The sequence below is a fragment of the Cottoperca gobio genome, chromosome 11 (assembly GCF_900634415.1).
Source record: "Cottoperca gobio chromosome 11, fCotGob3.1, whole genome shotgun sequence".
NCBI classification, from domain to species: domain Eukaryota; kingdom Metazoa; phylum Chordata; class Actinopteri; order Perciformes; family Bovichtidae; genus Cottoperca; species Cottoperca gobio.
The window spans coordinates 15,435,755-15,455,056 of NC_041365.1; the positions used below are offsets into that span (position 1 = coordinate 15,435,755).

The 19,302-nt window shown below is 43.6% G+C and overlaps 1 protein-coding gene across 5 annotated transcripts in view; it reads left to right on the forward strand.

The window, feature by feature from the left end:
- Nucleotides 1-827: 827 nt before the first annotated feature.
- Nucleotides 828-19,302, forward strand: part of cica (capicua transcriptional repressor a) — a 40,082-nt gene continuing 21,607 nt past the window's right edge. For 4 of the 5 annotated variants that reach the window (XM_029442603.1, XM_029442606.1, XM_029442607.1 and 1 more), the window contains exons 1-4: nt 828-986; nt 4,711-8,411; nt 10,305-10,572; nt 19,014-19,145. In XM_029442603.1, the coding sequence (XP_029298463.1) occupies nt 4,911-8,411; nt 10,305-10,572; nt 19,014-19,145 (3,901 nt within the window). In that variant the 5' untranslated portion in view covers nt 828-986; nt 4,711-4,910. Of the gene's footprint in view, nt 987-4,207; nt 4,343-4,710; nt 8,412-10,304; nt 10,573-19,013; nt 19,146-19,302 lie in introns of those variants that run through there. The other variant, XM_029442604.1, reaches the window with a different exon arrangement.

A 19,302-nucleotide genomic window follows, 5' to 3' on the forward strand; every position in this document is an offset into this window, starting at 1 on the left:
ACAAGCATAATGACCTCACCGCAGCATTCGGTCATTGGCCTGCAGACCCAGGGCCTCTAAGCCAATCACACGTTGCTCTGGTGACGTATACCCTCCAGCGACTGTCCTGATTGGCTTTGGAGGCGGGACTAAAGCATCCTGAGCTCCTCTGATTAGTTGGGAGGGACTGAGAGAGAGTTTGTGAGAGGGGATGGCGATAGAGAGGAAGCATGACAATTTGGGAGTTGGTGTTCTCTTGTGGGTCCTCTGAAACTACACTCAACCTGTGGCTCACATGGATCATAGTGGAGACACTGCATGGTACAGATAAATAAATATCTCACAGAGCGTTAACTATTCTTATTAATGCTGTTTCTATAAGTGTGAGTTGAAGTTTTAATATATGAGACAGCTTGGGACATAACATATTGATTTATATTAAATTTGATAGTCATGTCAGGGTTTTTTAGTCTGCTGAAATAAGTCGTTTCAAAAAGACAGACAACCCCCGCTCTGTCTACACCCGTTTTCACGTTTGCAGACAAATGAAGAGGGGATGAAAAGAAAAAGAAAGAAAGATTTCAACCCCGTCCTGCGTGTCTGTATAAAGTCACAGACATGCCCATAGAGGAGCCCCATTGGCCGCCGCATCCTCGCTCTCCCAACAGCTGTTCTGTGTTTTCCCACACTGTGATTGGCCGCGGCTCGCCGTCCGTCAAATTTACTTTGACGCATGGCTCCGCCCACGCAGCATCCTATTGGCTACTGTACGCGTTCGTGCTCTGCGATTGGCCGCACGGCCTGGTTGTCAAGGCTTTGGGGCTTCATTCACCATTTTGCGACTGTAGTGTAGAATGTACAGGGCAGTAGTTTTTCCTCCTTTTAAGTTGCTTTGCCGGAGAAACATGAACGGCCGCTAATTGGCAGCTGCGGACGACAGGCCACCCTGCCCTATTTTACCCGGCGGACTCAAGAGAAAATCACACTGGGGTACTATATTAGCTCTGGTGAGTATAAGCTGCCCACAAATCTTTCTCCTGCAGCACTGCAGTGGGGCTTGTTGTGCTTTTTGCCGAGCTGCTAACGTTGTTCATGTTTACTGTGGCCATAAACAGTATTAGCAGTTGAGCCGATGAGCATATTTTCCGATATCTGGGTGGCCTACGGAGAGGAATAGTAGAGGGCGGATTGGTATCTTCTGCGAGAAAAAAAAAGGGAGCGGTGCGGATAGTGAGCTCGAAACTTTTCCTCTAGAAATAAATTCAACGCCATAACTGCTGTTGTACTTCCTACAACAACTGTTATTTCTCCTGCGTTGTATCAAAACCTTGAAAACTCGCTTGTCATTCCTCCTCCTCTCTCTTAAATATTTTCTTCCTCTTTTTCATGAATCAACGTGGCTGTTAGAATTCATGTGTTTTTTGAGGGGGCTCGAGGGCCTTCTCCTTGGACTAGTTTGTGGCAACACACATTTACACTTTCTCCTTCTTGTATCTCGGTTGCAGTAATGCAAATGACGACGAGGGTCAATACAAAGTTATCCGGGCAGCTTTAGCTACATTTTCCGACGACTGTCACTTTCGGATGGGCCAAACACACCGACTTTGTCTGCTGTTTGTTTGCCGTTGTGCTGTGTGTGACTGTGGAGTGGATTGACAAAGTTAACGGGTTCATCTGTCTGGGACATTTCACACCGTCGTGCAGCACCGGGAACATGTGCCGTATTACATGGTATTACGGGTTAATATGCCCGCTAAACCGGTTATTTCCCGGTGACAGTGAGTTGAGGATTTCCAAGCGGCCTTGTGTGTAATTGAGGCCTGTGTCGCTGCACGCCACGGCCTGCTGTGTTGTGGAGTAAAACTGGTAGTAATCGCAGTACTACGAGGGCTTGACACATACACGGTACTATCCAGCTAAACCAGATGACGACATCACCTCCTGTAGTTTGCATTTTGTGCTTTGGACCTTGTGTAGATCATTTAGATGTTATCTACTCTGGATTTTGATTATGTATGTCAATATATTTATACACCCTGGTCAGTCGACAATAAAGCACCGTAGTAATTATGTTAGACACTTTGAAAGAGGTGCTCTGCAAATGACAAAACTTTTAAATATCGTGCAGTTTAGTAAGTGTAATAAATATGCCTTTAAAATGATTTCGCAACTATTCAAACATACGACAAGGGACTGGAAGTTATGTCAAAGTTAACCACTAGACACTGTATGCCCAGATGAATTACAGTGTATGTATGGCAAGGTTGATAAAATGTGGCCTATGCAGTTTTTTATGAATTAATTCTATATATTATAGCATAAACATTATGAAGTTAACTGACTGTATACTTGATATTATTATTAAATTGTTATTGTTTGTTGTAGCCCAGTTGCGGTTGAAAAAGTGCTTTAACCGTGACCTAAACCTGGACAATCACTTAGCCAAACTAAATTATGTATTCATAAAAGCAGCAGTTCATGTTTTTGTCACCGCCCATGACTTATATCAGCTGGATGTTGCCTACACACATGTCTAACATATAAATGCGTCAACCAGTTGTAGAAGGTAAAAGCTGTTCTGCAAATAAAATATGACTGAACTTGTTAACCTGCACGTTATGTATACCTAAAGAGCAGAAAGTGCTGTGCTTTGATCACTGAAGATGAAATAAAGGAAGCCTACTATAGCTCCCATATGGACTTCCTTGCTCCATATTTCACAGAGGGAAGCGTGAGTTGCGTCAGTTTGTCTTATAGCTGTCATCATTAGGTCCATGACTCTGACACCAGCTGTTGTACACAGTGCACTACTGAGTAAACACACGTAGCATACCTCTATCGTGACCAAGTAAGGCCGGCTGCCAAATAATTTTATGGCGGCTGCTCTACGGCTGTCTGTCCTAAATAGGGATTTACATAGAGAACATAAATGGTTATTAGCTCTCCAGCTCTCTGTGTGCACTATCAACTATCATCAAATAGAAAAAGATGTTTGCTGTGTGTGTGGCCTTGAGACAGGCGGCACTCATCTCTGAAAATGGATTTCTCTCTCGCCGATATGATGTGGCAGATATTAAAAGGACCTGAATGAATGCGGGCCCTCACAGACAAACAGGAAGTCCGCAGAAAGGAAAAGAGACAGGCAGACAGAGAGAAAGAGACTGGTGGGAGGATGGATGTAGAAACAGGGACAGACAGGCAGACATGGAAGTTAACAGACAGACAAACAGTCTGGATGATAGACATCAATCCAAAACATTTTGACAGTGAATATCACAGTTGGAGGGAGAAGTTTGTGTAAAAAAACTCACTCAGGTACAGAAAACATAGTAACATACATCTAGGTTTCCTGTTGGCTTCATGTATTCTTTTATTTATTGTGTTTTTTGTACCTGAGTGGGTCCCTGTGCCTATTTGTGTGTTCTTATGTTTTACCTGGCCGCAAGATGAATTTCCCCTCTGAAACAATAAAGTAGAGATTTCGTAAAGAAGTCAGAGCATATAGTCGGGTGTTTTGTTTCTCCCTCTTGTTGTCAACATCTTTCTGGCACTTGTAGCTCTGTGGAGACTCTTGTATTGGAAGAAATGAGGCAGAGCACACAGCAGCTAGGACCTGAGGCAAGTCCCGCGCGTATCAGCCACACAGCAAACAAACCAGTTAAATGACAACAGCCTCCCGTTCAACAAGTCAGCCAAATCAATCTGTTTTACTTTCTAAGCGGAGGCAGAACTGTGAATGAGTCCGGTGTGGAGATATTCTGAATGACTCTGGCATGGCTAAGAGCGATACCAAATGACTCTGGTGTGGAATAACAATTATTCGGAACAACTCTGCTTTTCTGGATGACTGCAGCACAAAATGAGGATAGAGACTAAGTGGAAGGAAAGGAGAGAAAACAATATAGATGAGAGGTAGAAATCAACATCAGAGAGAGAAAAGAGAAGGCAGGAAGGGGATAAGAATGAAAGTGTAATAGTAGCAAAGAGAGAAAGAGGGAGGAATAAAATAACGGGAAGTTAGGTAATGGTCTTCCACAGGAAATGGAGTTTGTAGGGGCGGATTGACTCTGCTTTGAAATACATAGATAAAGGTCGCCACAGAGAGAGAGAGAGAGAGAGAGAGAGAGAGAGAAGGGAGGGTTTCAGTATGCGAGCGAAGAAGGAATTCCCCCGCCTCTACTGCCCCGGCCAAGAAGTAGTGTGTGTGAGAGAGTGTGTGTGCATGCAAAAAGGCTTGTCTGGGCAAATAGCTAAGTGCTCCTCACTATTTCCATGCTGTGTTGTAAGCCTACATTGTGTTTACCCTACAATATGGCCTCCCGTTTTCAATATGTACCTGGTATGGATGCAGGCCGTGTGTAATGTGAGTAGAAACTGTTATGTAAGGAATTAATGTGTAATGAATTTGTAGATGAGTCATTTTCATTACTACTCTAGTATGATGGTGCATGATTTAGCAGGGAATACATTTTTTAGAATGAATGTTTAACTGTTTAATACTCCTATTTTTATGATGTCTGTGATCATAAAGTTCCTCTTGCTTGGCTTTTATTTTGAATTACCTTGATGTCACTTTAATGTTTTCATAGACGTTTGATTTTGATTCAATCAGTCGATTTTCCTCTCATAGCCATGCAGTTAGTAGCTATCTTTGGTGGTGAATGGGCTTTGTGCATGTCTAAATGTGTTTGCCACATGAGTAACCCACACTCCCTGTTGCCTTTCTTTCAGAGTCTCTGGAATAAGGTGGGCAAGTGCCGAAGTCGCACAACCAAGACAAGACAGGATGAGAGAGAGAGGCCCCGGCAGAGGAGAAAAATAGAGAGTAAAGAGAGGAGGGGGAAGAAGAAAAAGAGAGGGACGCCAAAGAGAATCTCTGGGATAAATAAATAAAAAGACTTGTTTGGAGGAAAGGCAAGCTAGATGAAAAGATGAAACCGATAAAAAAGCAGGGCCGACGCTCTCCTCCCTCTACCCGGGCCAAAGGGGGGAAGCGTCGCGGAGTGGGGGATGCCCCAGAAGGAGGGGAGAAGAGAGACTCGGATGAGAACAGAGACAGAAGCAGATCCCCACAAAACCGAACACCCTCCTCTTCGTTTTGTTCACATTCAGAGTTATCCCAGACGGATCCAATCAGAGCGCAGGGCACTTCAGAGAGGGAGGGTCTTCAAAGAGAAGGGCTGTCAGAAACGACAGTATCACTTGTGATGGATTCTGGGAAGTTTTTGACATCCTCGGATGATAGATCAGGGAGGTCAGTTGTGAGCGGCAACAGCCACAGTGACGGTGGTAGCAGTTGTAGTAACAGTAGTACACCAAGCGCCAACAACAGCCCAAACCCCGCCTCCAGCCGAAAAACTGCCACCTTCAAGGCCCGCGTTCCCAAGAAGAAGTACACCTCTGAACACTGCTTGTCTGCTACTGGTAACCATAGCAGTCCTTCCTCCAGCACGCCCCCTCCTCTTCCTCTTAGTGGTGGGGTCATCAACCACGGGTCAACAGGTTCAGGAAGTGACATCTGTGTCTCGCACCCTGATGGCAACAGTCATAGCCAGAGCCTGATGGATGACTTCCACAGCAGAACCACTGGCAGGGAGGGGCCTCAGGGTGGCTCCCCAGGACCCCCTACCCTGACACTTGGAGGGGACAGGGAAAGGCCTGGAGGAGGTGAAGAAGTGAGGGATGCAGAGCGAGTTTTGCCCAGCCCCTTGCCCCGCTGTTCCTCAACAGACACAGCCAGCGAGCACTCAGCTGACCTCGAGGTAGTCGGTGACTCACACACCCTCACACAGATGTCAACACATGCTCCACCCAGTCTCCCTGATGCTCTGTCTGATGCCCTTGCCAAAGGGCTGAAGAATCAGCGTGTCCTTGCCCGCCAGCTCAGGAGAAGAATAGACGAGGAGGAAGGAGGGGAAAGAAGGGATGAAGGGGGGATTTCAGACTTGGTGTTCCGGGCTGGAGTCGTCCGTAAGGTCAGCGGTGAATATGGAAGCCTAGAGGTGCAGCTGAATGGTGAGAAGACGCTGTGCCGTTATCCGTATCGACATGACAGCCCTCCAGGGGTGGTGGACATTATTCTAGATGCCCCGCCGCCTGGTGTCCATCCAATAGCTATTGGCATCCGTGTATGTGTGCCATTTGGCAATGAGGAGGGCAGCGAGGGCCAGTGGCAGTGGTACAGAGAAGGTGTTGTGACACAGGTGGACACTCATCCTGCAGTCGCCAACCGCTACCGTGTCCTGCTGTCTGAGGAAAGAACTGACTCTGTGGACCAGGAAGAGGGTGGCAGAGGGACAGCTAGTGGTACCCAGGCAGTGTGGGTGTCCCGACAAACACTTCGGCTCCTGGTGCCACCTTGGGACCTGGATCTGCCGCCTGGAGGAGGACGAGATGGAGAAGATGAGGTTAGAGACCAGGAAAGGGAGCGGGAGGACAGGGAGGAGATAGATGTGGAGCAGGAGGTGTGTCGTTTGAGCCGGGGGATGACACCCAGCGTGGGGTCAGTGTTGGGGAGAGGAATCCCCTACCCAGGCACAGTCCCTGTTTCCTCCACACCGGGCCACAACATTACCTCCCCAGTGACCCCGGCATCAGTCCTGAGCCTGGCTCCAGGCCGAGAGTGGGAAATTGAGAAAGACTTAGAGAGGGAGAGGGACCTCCAGAGAAAACAGGAAAGAGAGATGGAAAGAGAGCGAGAAAGAGAGAACAGTACAATGCAGCAGCACCAACAGCAGCAGCAACACCACCCATATATGCCACTCACCCCTGAAGAAGACATGGAGGTGTCCCACTTTAACATGCTCCCAATAGGGGCAATCATACCTGGGGCCAAACCAATGGCAATTCCCCAACACCGCCACATCGTCTCTAAGCCCCCGCCTGGCTACCTCAATCCCCACTTGTCTGTGGTGCGGGGTATCGGGATCCCCCCTGCTCACCTGACCTTGAATTCCCACCCCCCTCCTTCACCTGTCCTATTAGGCCTTGACCCAGCGACCGCAGCAGCTGCAGCAGCTGGTGCTATCATTACCACCCCTCAGCTCCCTCCTCTCCCTCCCATCTCATCTTCCACCCCATCCTCCAGAGTAGAGAAGGCCTCAGTAGGAGGTTCTTCCAGTGGAGGAGCAGGCGGTGGATCCGCATCAGGTTCAACCTCCTCCTCCTCACGTTCCCGCACCCCACTGACAGCTGCCCAGCAAAAGTACAAGAAGGGCGATGTTGTGTGCACGCCAACTGGCATCCGTAAGAAGTTCAATGGGAAGCAGTGGAGGAGGCTGTGCTCCAGGGAGGGCTGCTCTAAAGAGTCACAGCGCCGAGGATACTGCTCCAGACATCTTTCAATGAGGACTAAGGAGATGGAGGCCACTGGAGGCAGCCGGGAACGGGGTGGAGCCAGCAGCACAGGGACCCTGACGCCGTCTGACCTCAGAATGAGTGGTGGGAGAGCTAGCTCAGAGTTTGACTGGGATGAGACGTCACGCGAAAGCAGCGAGGCCAGCAGTCGTGGAGGAGACTCCCGCCCCCGCCTGGTCCTTCCCTCTCTGCTCCCCCAGGACCTCTCTCGTTTCGACTTTGACGAGTGTGAGGCAGCAACCATGCTAGTCTCCCTTGGGGGCTCCCGCTCAGGTACGCCCTCATACTCCCCTATCTCCAACCAGTCGCCCTTCTCCCCCACCCCATCACCCTCACCGTCGCCGCTCTTTGGCTTCCGGCCTGCCAATTTCAGCCCCATTACTGCTCCTGCCTCGCTTACTCCACGCCGCCACCGTCAGCTTAGCGGCACTAAAATGGGTACACCAGGTGTTGAGCGAGAGCGCCACCTGTCGGGGATTGTGCCCACTTTTCAGACCAATCTCACTTTCACAGTCCCCATGAGCCCCAGCAAGAGGAAGCTGGACACCCATCCGCCCCCTCCGCTGCCTGCAATCCAGGACTATCAGACCAAACCTGAGCAACAGCAGCTGGTGGGCATAGGGGGATTGGTGATGGGAGACCCAACCCTGGGCCACAGCCCTGCCGCCTTCAGAGTCCTCTCCCCCCAGAGTCAGCCAACAACCCCTTCCTCACTTTCCTTCCCCCGGCCTCGTAGCGCCACCAGCAGGCCACCATCCTCTGCTGCCTCCACGCCTCCACCTATGCTTGTCTCTCCCACTCCTCCCTCGCCGCTTCCCCAGGAACCCTCCCCACGCCGCATTGTGCCCCTCCGTGATTCCCCAGTCATTGTCCGCAACCCAGATGTCCCCCTGGCCAAGTTCTCTGATGGCCCGTTAGGGAGGAGAGAGAGGAGCAGGTCCAGAGAGCACAGCCAGCCCCAACACACAGGTCCCCCAGGCCTGCAGGTCCCCGTCCCCATCAACGGGGCCACCACCAACGGGGCAGTTCTCCTGCGCAACCCCACATCCACACTTGTCCTGGTTACCTCCAGCTCGGTAAGAAAGTCACTACGTTTTTTAAAATGATAATATAATTGTATGATATGTCATAACCACTTGATATAACAATGGTATAACAAGATAGTATTTTTATTAGCTCATGGTATATATTGTCATATCATCCAACCCTAATACAGTTTGTATTAACCCATTTGTGCTCTCAACGGAAATGATCAATTTGCTTTGCTGAAAAGTAATTTTTTCTTATCACACATGGCATATGGGACTGTTTTTCCTAAATATATAATTTGTTATATTTATTTATCAAGAGATAATACATTTCTGACATATTGTAGGAAAAAAACAATAGTCCCATGTGCATGTGTCCGTGTGTAAAAAAAATATGGTTTGTCAAGAAAATGGTTAGCGCTAGCATTTAAAAGAAATCCTGACTTTGAACGTTTGAAAATGTCTCCTAGTCTACATTTTTTAGTATCAAATACTAACTGTGGTAGATCTTAAAGGTTGAGATCAAGTTTTTTTTTAAATAGTTGCTTAAGAATTCAACATTAAAATATGCATTGATGCGGTGTGTGCAAAATTAATTACAATGTCTGTAGATCTGTAGTCAGAGACTTGAAGTTTCAATGTGTAAGATATGCCATAATTTAAACTTAAAACATTAAAACAATGAACTAACATTACCAACAGAATGTGAAGAGGTAACAGTATTGATGTTATGTCAAAGATGTCTATGTGTTGTGTTGCAGAGATATCTACTGAAAACAGTCTGACTAGCTGCGCTCCGTCCAGTCTTGTAATACCACGTGTTCCTCTAGAGGTGATAGTGAGTCACTGTAACTCCAGTCTGCCCTCAGTACAGAGGGAGAAGAAGCAGTTGTCTGACTCGCTTGTAAATATTATAGTCATGTTCTGTGTCGGTTTTATAGTTTGTTTATTGGATTACATTCAAAGTGGCATAAAATAAAAAAACACCTGCGCCACAGCTGCCAGGAGACTGTTTCTCAGAGTCGCGTAGCTTCAGTTAGCAGTTAGCTTGAGTTCAGCCACAGCGCCGGAGACCTGCAGACTCCCTGTTGCTGCCATTACACAGGCCCACCAGCCCGCTGTGACTGCCGGCGCTGGGGCTTGTTCTGGCTGAGCTCAAGTCTCTTCGGCCGCTCTGTTTGACAAGTGTCGGCTCTGCCGACCTCTCTCCTTCTCCGGCGGGCTGCTCTCCTGGCTGTGCCGCCACCGGGAAGAGGAAACAAATTTGCGGGTCGTTTTCTAGTTTCTGCCACTTTGGATTTAGTCCAATAATCAAACTGACGTAACGTTACACGGACTACAGCACCAGTTAACATTAGTGCCCAGTAAACACAGAGGAACAGCCCCACTTGAAGATTATATGACAGCAGAGTTTCCTGGCCGGCTCTCAGAGTTTGGTCGAATTTTGGTTTTCTTGCCCTGACTGGCATTACACAGGAGTAAATGTAATACATATTATAAAGAATGAATTAGAATACAATAAATATGCCAAACTGCTACAACTAACATATGAACTTTAGAGATTCTATGGACCCAGTTTAGAGGTGAAATACTACTTCCTCTTCTTTGGAGCAGGTGGCTCGGATTTACACATTGAACCTTTAACTTAGATTCAGAGCAGTCCAAGAAGGGACGCCACACACAAAATTGCCGGCAGAACCACGAAGCATAAACCTTCTATAAAATTTTCTTTTTTTCACCATAACACACCTAGAAAACTGGGTAATTACACAAATGCAAAGTCTTAGTAACTGCAAGATGTTTTCTTACTCTTCTCTTGGGTATTTTTACCCTGTTCTTAAAGAAGAAAACCAAACAATTATCACCTCCAAAATATTTTTAAATAAAAGTAATGAAGTTTGCAATCTTGTGAATTAGCTCCTTTACGATGTCTCCTCCCAGTCTCTGACTCCAGCCACAGTGGGACACGCTGCTCTGTCTAGCCCCTCTATGATGCCCACTTCATCGGGCACCATCCTGTCCTCTTCTGGCTCTGGAGGCAGGGAGCGGGAGAGGAAACCTGAGGGACACCAGGATGCTTCTGAATGGGGGCTTCCCCAGCCGGTAGCATGCCACCCCACGCCGACTGCCCTGCTGCCGCTCATACTGCCAGCTGAGTCGCCTCACCCTGCTCCACGCAAGCAAATCATCATGGGACGGCCAGGGACTGGTGAGTAAAGCTGGGCGAGGGAATGAGAGATTATCCACATGGCACTGTGGCTTTGACCTTTGTTCATGTCTGATTCAAAGTCTGATGAGCCACACTTTTGCCATAGTGTAAAGCAGGGGTCGGGAACCTTTTTGGCTGGGAGAGCCATAAAAGCCAAATATTTTTTTTATGTATTTCCTTGAGAGCCATATATAAAAATATATAAATTTGAATGCAACTTTATGCGTGCATTTTTTAAGAATAACACGTCTCCGAGTACTAATAGAGGTATCAGTGTTGCATTGAACAGGAGCTCTTTTATTAAATAAACTAAACGCTTACGTTATTTATCTCATTTATGTGCACGTTTCAGTGTCTACTGCACGGGTGTCAAACTCAAGGCAATTATATCCGGCCCGCGAGAAAATGTCATATGTCTGTCATAACTGGCCCGCCAGTTTTGGTAATTAAATCAATGCATGGCACAACTACGGGAAAAGACATTTGAGGAATAATCTAAATATGTGAATGAAATGAAAGTTTTTGGAAAGCAAAGAGAAACACACCACAGATCTCTGGGACGATGTGAGCTGGCCTGTTTGTGCGACATAACGAAGCATCGCACTGTTAAACCTGCAGCTTCAGGGCCGTGTGATGACCCCCCCTCCCCGGTCTACTGCTTGCTTTGCGCAGTCTCGCGACGGGCGGGGCTCCGCCCCCTACACACGCACACGCACACGCACACACACACACACAGCGGAGGAAAGGAGAGGGGAGAACTAAAAACAAATCCGCTGCTAAATGTTTTACTTTAAAATGGCACAGTATAATTATTTATTACTTGTTAAGTTAAAAAATGTCAGCTCAAAATTGTCTGCGAGCCATATCGCGTTATCGAAAGAGCCATATATGGCTCGCGAGCCATAGGTTCCCGACCCCTGGTGTAAAGGAAGGGATGTGCAGGCTGAAGCATATGTACTATAGCCCAGTTATTCTCGCTTTCATTATCTCTCTAGAGTTACAGGAGTGTCATCACAGTGCTATGGCTATGACTCATGTACACTTTGCTATTGTTTGAAAATAGAATAAATGTCAAAGTAAAAGTACATTTTCACTAAGATTTCTTTTAAACTATAACATTTCTTTCTAATTTCTTTTTTAAATCATACCATCAACTAACTCTCTAAAATACAAGGTCTACTGTAAACATCCTCCCTGTTGTTTAAGGGAGGATGAAAAGGGCGTAAAGTTACCCTCTTTAAAAGTATGGATTTGGGCAAACATCTGTTGTGAATATATTTTGTCAGCTTTGTGTGCTCTCTGTTGGATATAAGAAAATTGGCCACTGAGAAAATAGAGGTGTTTGGGTTAATTATATACTGTGTGCTTGTTTCCATGCCAACCATGCGATATTACAGCCCAAACTCAGAAATGTTACTTTGAATATAGGAATAAGGAAGATAGTGAAATGCACAGTTTCTTATCTTGTGTCATTTTAGCACTTTCTTAAATCTGAAAACTATTATATATGTACAGGAATTGGTCTGAGTTTAGGGAGATATTGGCAATTCGTAGCTTTCACAATTCATACGGACATTTGATAGAAACAAAAGGTTGTATTATAAGTCATACAGATGATAAAAAACACACACGCATTTTTCATGTACATTCAGGACACATGGCAGAAGATTTGTGTCAAAAGTAGCAAATTTGTAGAATGAGCATCTTTGAATTCTACATTTTAATATTTAGTATTTCCTAACCCTTTTCTGATTAAATTACAATTTCTTGGGGCAGTAAAGGAGACTTCAGAGTGAAGCCCTTTTCAGGCAGCCACCTTGTTGCTCATGGTGTGTAATTTGTGACTCAGTGTGTGTGTATCTTCAGAGTTATTGAGTGTGCATGTGCAGGGGGGTGTCACCCTTTTCATATCTACGTGTGTGCATGTGTGTGTGAGAGAGATTTAAGGGGTGTTTCACTGAAACCTTAAAAAGGGCGAGAATATTGATATGTCTAGACATGCAAGACTGAGAGCAGGAGTGCAGAGAGCAACAAGGACATTCAGACCTCCTCCTCCTTCCCACACACACACACACAGACACACACACACACACACACACACACACACACACACACACATTCATCTTGCTGCTCTAGACAATCAGCAACCTCAGACCGGGCATCAAGGGCAGGTCCATCGTGATGGGAATGTGTTGCATCACTCTCAGCAGAAAAAAAAGTAATCATTTTGCCGCCGTGTTGTCATGGATACACGGTTTCCACCAGTAGAATTAGCGCAGTAAAGCGCTGAGGCCTGAGCTGATTACCGGAGCACGCTTTTATTCTTCTCTCCCTCTCTCACATCGCTCGCACGTCTGCTTACAGCCACCTGCCTCCGTAGCGGTACATTTTCTCCGCCATACATTTTTAAAAACACCTAGAGCCACAGTGAGCCCAGAAACAAACACAGGCAGAAGGCAGAGGAGGCCCCACGGCTGCCGAGATCTCTCCTAAATATAGCCCAGCTCAAGTGCAGCTGCATTAGCATCACAAGTTTCATTACCACACTCTTTGAGTACATCTGCAGCCTTCAGTGAAGAAGAGATAAGTGCTCAGATGTAGAGGAGGTCCCATCTTATTACACAGCTCAGGAACTGTGTTATTGCTTTTGCACCCACAGGAGAAATGATTTGGGAAAGTGGTTGCAATGTATAGATATAGGACAGGTGGATATCTACAGTTGAGTAGTCTAAGACAGATGTTCACCCCGTCAGGTGTATTTTCTTTCTCACTGCTGTCTCTTGCTAGTCATCACGACTGTCAGCGCGTCAAGTAAACCAACAGAGACAGATGGTTATCTGCACAGTGTCTCTGATATTTTTCACAACTCACCACTGGCGGTGCTTCCCCAGGATATTCATGCCTCGCCTCTTCAGGGTGTCAGCAGGTCCTTTACAAGTTTAAAGAAACTCAAATGAGATTTGTTTGGCTCCTTAAAGGATATATTCTTTATTTTTCTCACAATCTTATGAAAAGTCCAAAACTAACAATGTCTCTCTTTCCGACTTCCCAAGTCTGTGGCCCATTGGTTCATTCTGAAATACACTTTTATAAAACGTTGTCACTAATGCGGTGTGCCGACATGTTTACATTTGACGATATATTTGTGCAGTTGGGTGTGTGGTGTTAAAGCTGGGAGATGAGTTTGAGCGGCGAGGTCGCTACGCTGTACAAGCTCTATTGATGTGAAAATATGACTGCTCTATAGGAGTGTTTCTCTATAGGTGTTTCCCGCTTTTTCTTTCTCTCTCTGCCCGCTGAGCAGCAGCTTTCAGTTTTTCTTCAGATGTGCAACATTTAATTAGCAAAAATCACCCAAAAAAATGGATTGATACATATACTCGTCTCCTTGTGAGTAATTACAGCAGAAGTGTGGTGTATGTAAGATGAATTTAAAGAAAACAGTGGCCATTGTTCATTGCAAGAATGTAAAATGTCGCCCAGTCCAACACTGTTCCTCACTGATGATTTTTAATGTTTTTTTGCCAACAATGGAGCCCTATGGAACTGGGGAATAAGGTAGATAATACTTATCTGTGATCAGTTTATTGTCAGTTGTGGTCTTTTCATGGAACTTGCTGACAATGACAAAACATACTGGAAAAATGTCACAGACTACAGGTTTATTTTTTATTGATTTCCTTTTCATTTCATCCAGTATACAGTGAGATTCGGCTGAGGCAGAGTTGGAAACTAAGGCAGATCAAATAGTAATTATGTATTTGACCACAGCTGTGGGTGGAAGCTGTGAAGAGTGTTAATTTCACACTTCCACTGCGTGACATTCTGACTCTCATGTATCTTCACTGTTACATTAACATGCTGCAGGTTAAATACAGTCTTGAACCTATAAACATTTCCTCTTAGTCCTAGAACCGTCATTTGCTACATTCAGTTGGTTAACTGTCGGTTTGTGACGGCATACTTTCTTTATTTTCATGATGAATTCGGTCTTAAATCCATTTCAGGAAAGCAATAAAATTCATTTTGGATTTGGACTTTGGATTTTTGATTTGCCGTAACCTGATTATTTTTATGATCCTTACTGTAAACTGTTTACTTTATGGCATGTGTTTATTTTTGAATTGCACCAACCAGTTTATATTTATGACCCTTATCAGTAACCGGTTTACATTTCACACATTTGTTCTTTGTACCTTATTGATAATCTTTGTTGTTTATATTTTGTTTTATTTGCACTCTTTCCTACTTTGTACTACAACTGTTGCACAACAATTTCCTTTGGGATAAATATAGTTCTATTTTATCTTATATCTTAAAATGTATTACACATGGCTTAAACCTGTCTATAACCTGCTATTGATTACTAAGTGGCCTAACAGGCCTAACTTTACATCAGTTTTTGTTTCTTGTAGTCTGGCATACTCTCCTGAGAACATTTAGGTTTAATGAGAAGGGAGACACTCGTTTGAACAAAGCATCAGTTCAGTCCCTAAAGTTGTCTGGTCACTGGTCAGAGCCAGAATGACAAATCGGCCAATATTAGCGGATAAATCAGTATCGCTCTATATATCAGCTTATAAGTAACAAGAAATTGCATTACAGAAATGCCAAACAGCATCCAAAGAGCACGGACAAGTTGATTTTTCAACTGCATAAAGTCTCACTTAGTATGTATATTGGTCACCAAAAAAAGAGTTTGTCAGCAGGATTACGGAATAATTACTGTCCCTGTGTGGATCCGAGTCACAGGGCGGATACACACATTAAAAAAACACACAGGTCTGTTCCCTTCGAGTGCCCTTCTAGTTTATGTTATGTGTTTGTGTAAAAAAAAAGAAAAGAATCGTCCAATATATTGTACAAAAACTCCTAAATATCAATATCATTTTATCGGCCTTAAAAATCCAGTATCACTTGGGCTACTGTACTGCTGATGTTCAAACAAGGAGGAAAGCTAATATATATATATACATATATATATATATATATATATATATATATATATATATACCATTTACTATGAAGTAGATCATCATTACTATTACTGGTCTTAAGAAAGCAACCTCTGGTGTGTAAAACATTTGACTAAGCCTCACTTCCTTCGCTGAAGTTCCCCATGCAAACAGCAACATAAACTGCCAGTTAAGTAGTAAGGAGTGCAAAGGTCAGAGCACAATGATAATAGTCATGTGATACCAGAATCTGCATTCAAGAGAGAACATCTTGAACAGTGCGAACAATACATCCAGGATATGTTTACATTTCCTTCGTTGTCTAGCTCACCAGTATCTGGATCTCCATTTTAGATAAGCCATAGCAGGCGAATGGTTAGCTATAAATAACCCTTTTTAATACTTAATAATACAATTATTAATGGAAACGGAAACTGGACATTGCTGCAGCAGAGTTCAAAGCTAGTTTATTTCCACCAGGCTGGACCTGAATGTGGAATAAGGGGAGGAGAAGAGGCTGAATAATATTTTATATATATATATTTACATATATAAATGTACATACACTTATGAACTGAATGAATGAACTGCTGCTGATAAAATCATGAACTATTCTACTGATTCCCAAAGTAGAAAGACATTAGTGATGGCATTAGCAGTAATAGTTATGGTTGTGGTGTTTGTTGAAGTTAGAGTAGTAGCAGTAGTACTGGTACTGGTTGTAGTATTATTAGTAGTAGCAGTAGTACTGGTACTGGTTGTAGTATTATTAGTAGTAGCAGTAGTACTGGTACTGGTTGTAGTATTATTAGTAGTAGCAGTAGTACTGGTACTGGTTGTAGTATTATTAGTAGTAGCAGTAGTACTGGTACTGGTTGTAGTATTATTATTAGTAGTAGTAGTAGTACTGGTTGTAGTATTATTAGTAGTAGCAGTAGTACTGGTACTGGTTGTAGTATTATTATTAGTAGTAGTAGTAGTAGTACTGGTACTGGTTGTAGTATAGTAGTGGCAGTAGTACTGGTACTGGTTGTAGTATTATTATTAGTAGTAGTAGTAGTACTGGTACTGGTTGTAGTATTAGTAGTGGCAGTAGTACTGGTACTGGTTGTAGTATTATTATTATTATTAGTAGTAGTGGCAGTAGTACTGGTTGTAGTATTATTATTATTATTAGTAGTAGTAGTAGTAGTAGTAGTAGTAGTACTGGTACTGGTTGTAGTATTAGTAGTAGTAGTAGTACTGGTACTGGTTGTAGTATTATTATTAGTAGTAGTAGTAGTACTGGTACTGGTTGTAGTATTATTATTAGTAGTAGTAGTAGTAGTAGTAGTAGTAGTAGTAGTAGTAGTAGTAGTAGTACTGGTACTGGTTGTAGTATTATTATTAGTAGTAGTAGTAGTGGTACTGGTACTGGTTGTATTATTATTATTAGTATTAGTAGTAGTAGTAGTAGTACTGGTACTGGTTGTAGTATTATTATTAGTAGTAGTAGTAGTAGTAGTAGTACTGGTACTGGTTGTATTATTATTATTATTATTAGTAGTAGTAGTAGTAGTAGTAGTAGTACTGGTACTGGTTGTAGTATTATTATTAGTAGTAGTAGTAGTACTGGTACTGGTTGTAGTATTATTATTATTAGTAGTAGTAGTAGTAGTAGTACTGGTACTGGTTGTAGTATTATTATTAGTAGTAGTAGTAGTAGTAGTAGTACTGGTACTGGTTGTAGTATTATTATTATTATTAGTAGTAGTAGTAGTACTGGTACTGGTTGTAGTATTAGTAGTGGCATTAGTATTAATAGTAGTAGTGATACTGTAGTAGTGTTAGTATTAGCAGTAGTAGAGCTTTCAGTGGTATACTGTATATGATATGAATATGTGTTGTAATCCAAATGAAGTATACTGAGGAAGTATTCATTCTAAACAAACAGCGTAAGTTACTGCAGGTCTTGTTTTACACATTGTTGCTTTTCTGTGAAATTCCATGTATCTCAAAAAAGTTTTCTGCTTTGTGACATTAAGGTTTTCAAGTAACCCAACAGGTGTTTTAGTGATTTATTTAGCTTGAGAAGATGGAGTATTTCCCTAACATTTAATCCTTCAGTATACCTGATTAAGGCTAAAGGCTTTACAGCCATGCTAGCAGCTCCAAGAGGCTAATATTTAGGCGCAGTGATGATTTTAGCTAAATGCTAAAATTGGCATTCTATCGTGCACACAAAGACCATGCTAACCTTCTGATGTTTAGTTGGTATCTTTGACCATATTCACCATCAAGTTTAGCATGCCAACATTTGCTAATTAGCAAAGTACAGCTGAGGATGATGGGAATGTTAGTACGCCTGCAGGTATTTAGTCATGAACCAAAATTAAAGTTTTGAACTGATGATGGCGCTAGATGAAACATTTAAGGGATTGCCAAAGTCATTAGGATTCATCCTCTAGGGATCCTGAATGTCTGTACAAAATGTCATGGCAGTCTATCCAACAGTGTTTGAGATATTTCAGTCTGGAACACTGTGGTTGACCAACTGCCCCAAGTTGCTCAAGCAAAAAGTGCTTTCCAGATTAAAAGATTTACAGTATAAAAGATAGTAATGTAGCCTCTCTACCACCATACAACATTTAGGAAGATGAGAGCACATATATCAAGCTAAGTCTACACAAAAACAGATGGTGGTGCAAGTACAAATATAAGAATAATAGCACAGCAATAGCAGAATAAAGCAGGTGAAATGTAAGTAAAGGAAGTCCCATATAAGGTGCAAATATAGGAGGTGATCTCATATAAGTGATTAAAAAAGAACAAACTTGTGAATTTAAAACACAGAAAAGTGCAAAATATATGGGAGTGTATATAAAAATGATGATAGTAAACAATTTGAATATATAATAATAATAAAAAAATACATTTGAATAAAATAGTAATGGTAATATAAAGAGGAAAGATGAAGTGACGCAGTAATGTAGAAAGAAAACATTAAGTGTGGGCCATCTTGTAAACATGAGTGTAATAGAGATTTGTGTGTGAATTAAAGTTGTATTGTATATTCGTTCTTGGCTTGAAACGGTCCTCGCTGCAGAGAGAGTTCAGAGTCTGACGCTCGGCAGCAGCGGTCTAGACAGCGAGTAGTCTGCAGTCTGGAATCTCTGTGGATAAAATAACAGGTTCCCTCATCACATCACACCACATGGCCCCTCAACTCTCATAATCCTGAGGGATGGTCTCTGTGTGTGTGTGTTGGAGAGGGGGCCAGAGTAGGTGGCTGAATACACAACTCCATTCATGGTCTTCAGTTTCTACAAAAGTGTAGTGTTTAGTAGCGCTTTAGCTCATCGCTGGCTGAAGATCACGTAGGATTTCACATGCTGCCAGAGGGCAGACCACTACCTTCTGCCTGCAGTCCATGATACTGAAATGATGACCTTTCACTTTCTCTCTCCCTCCCTCTCTCTCTCTCTCTCTCCCTTCGTGTTCCCACAGTTTGGACCAACGTGGAGCCTCGGTCGGTGCCAGTATTCCCTTGGCATTCGCTCGTCCCTTTCCTGGAGCCCAGCCAATCAGGAGCGGCTGCTCAACCTGCTGATGGCCAACAGCTTGTCAATCAGAGCAAAGGTAGAACATTATCCCGCTACTTTTCTATGAATCCAACTGATTGAACCCAAATATATATAACTACATCTTACAAACAAGAATTTTCTTCTATGTAATAATCATACCTTTAAATAGCACGCTGAGCCGTGTTTCTGCCAAAACACTCAAGTACAAACGT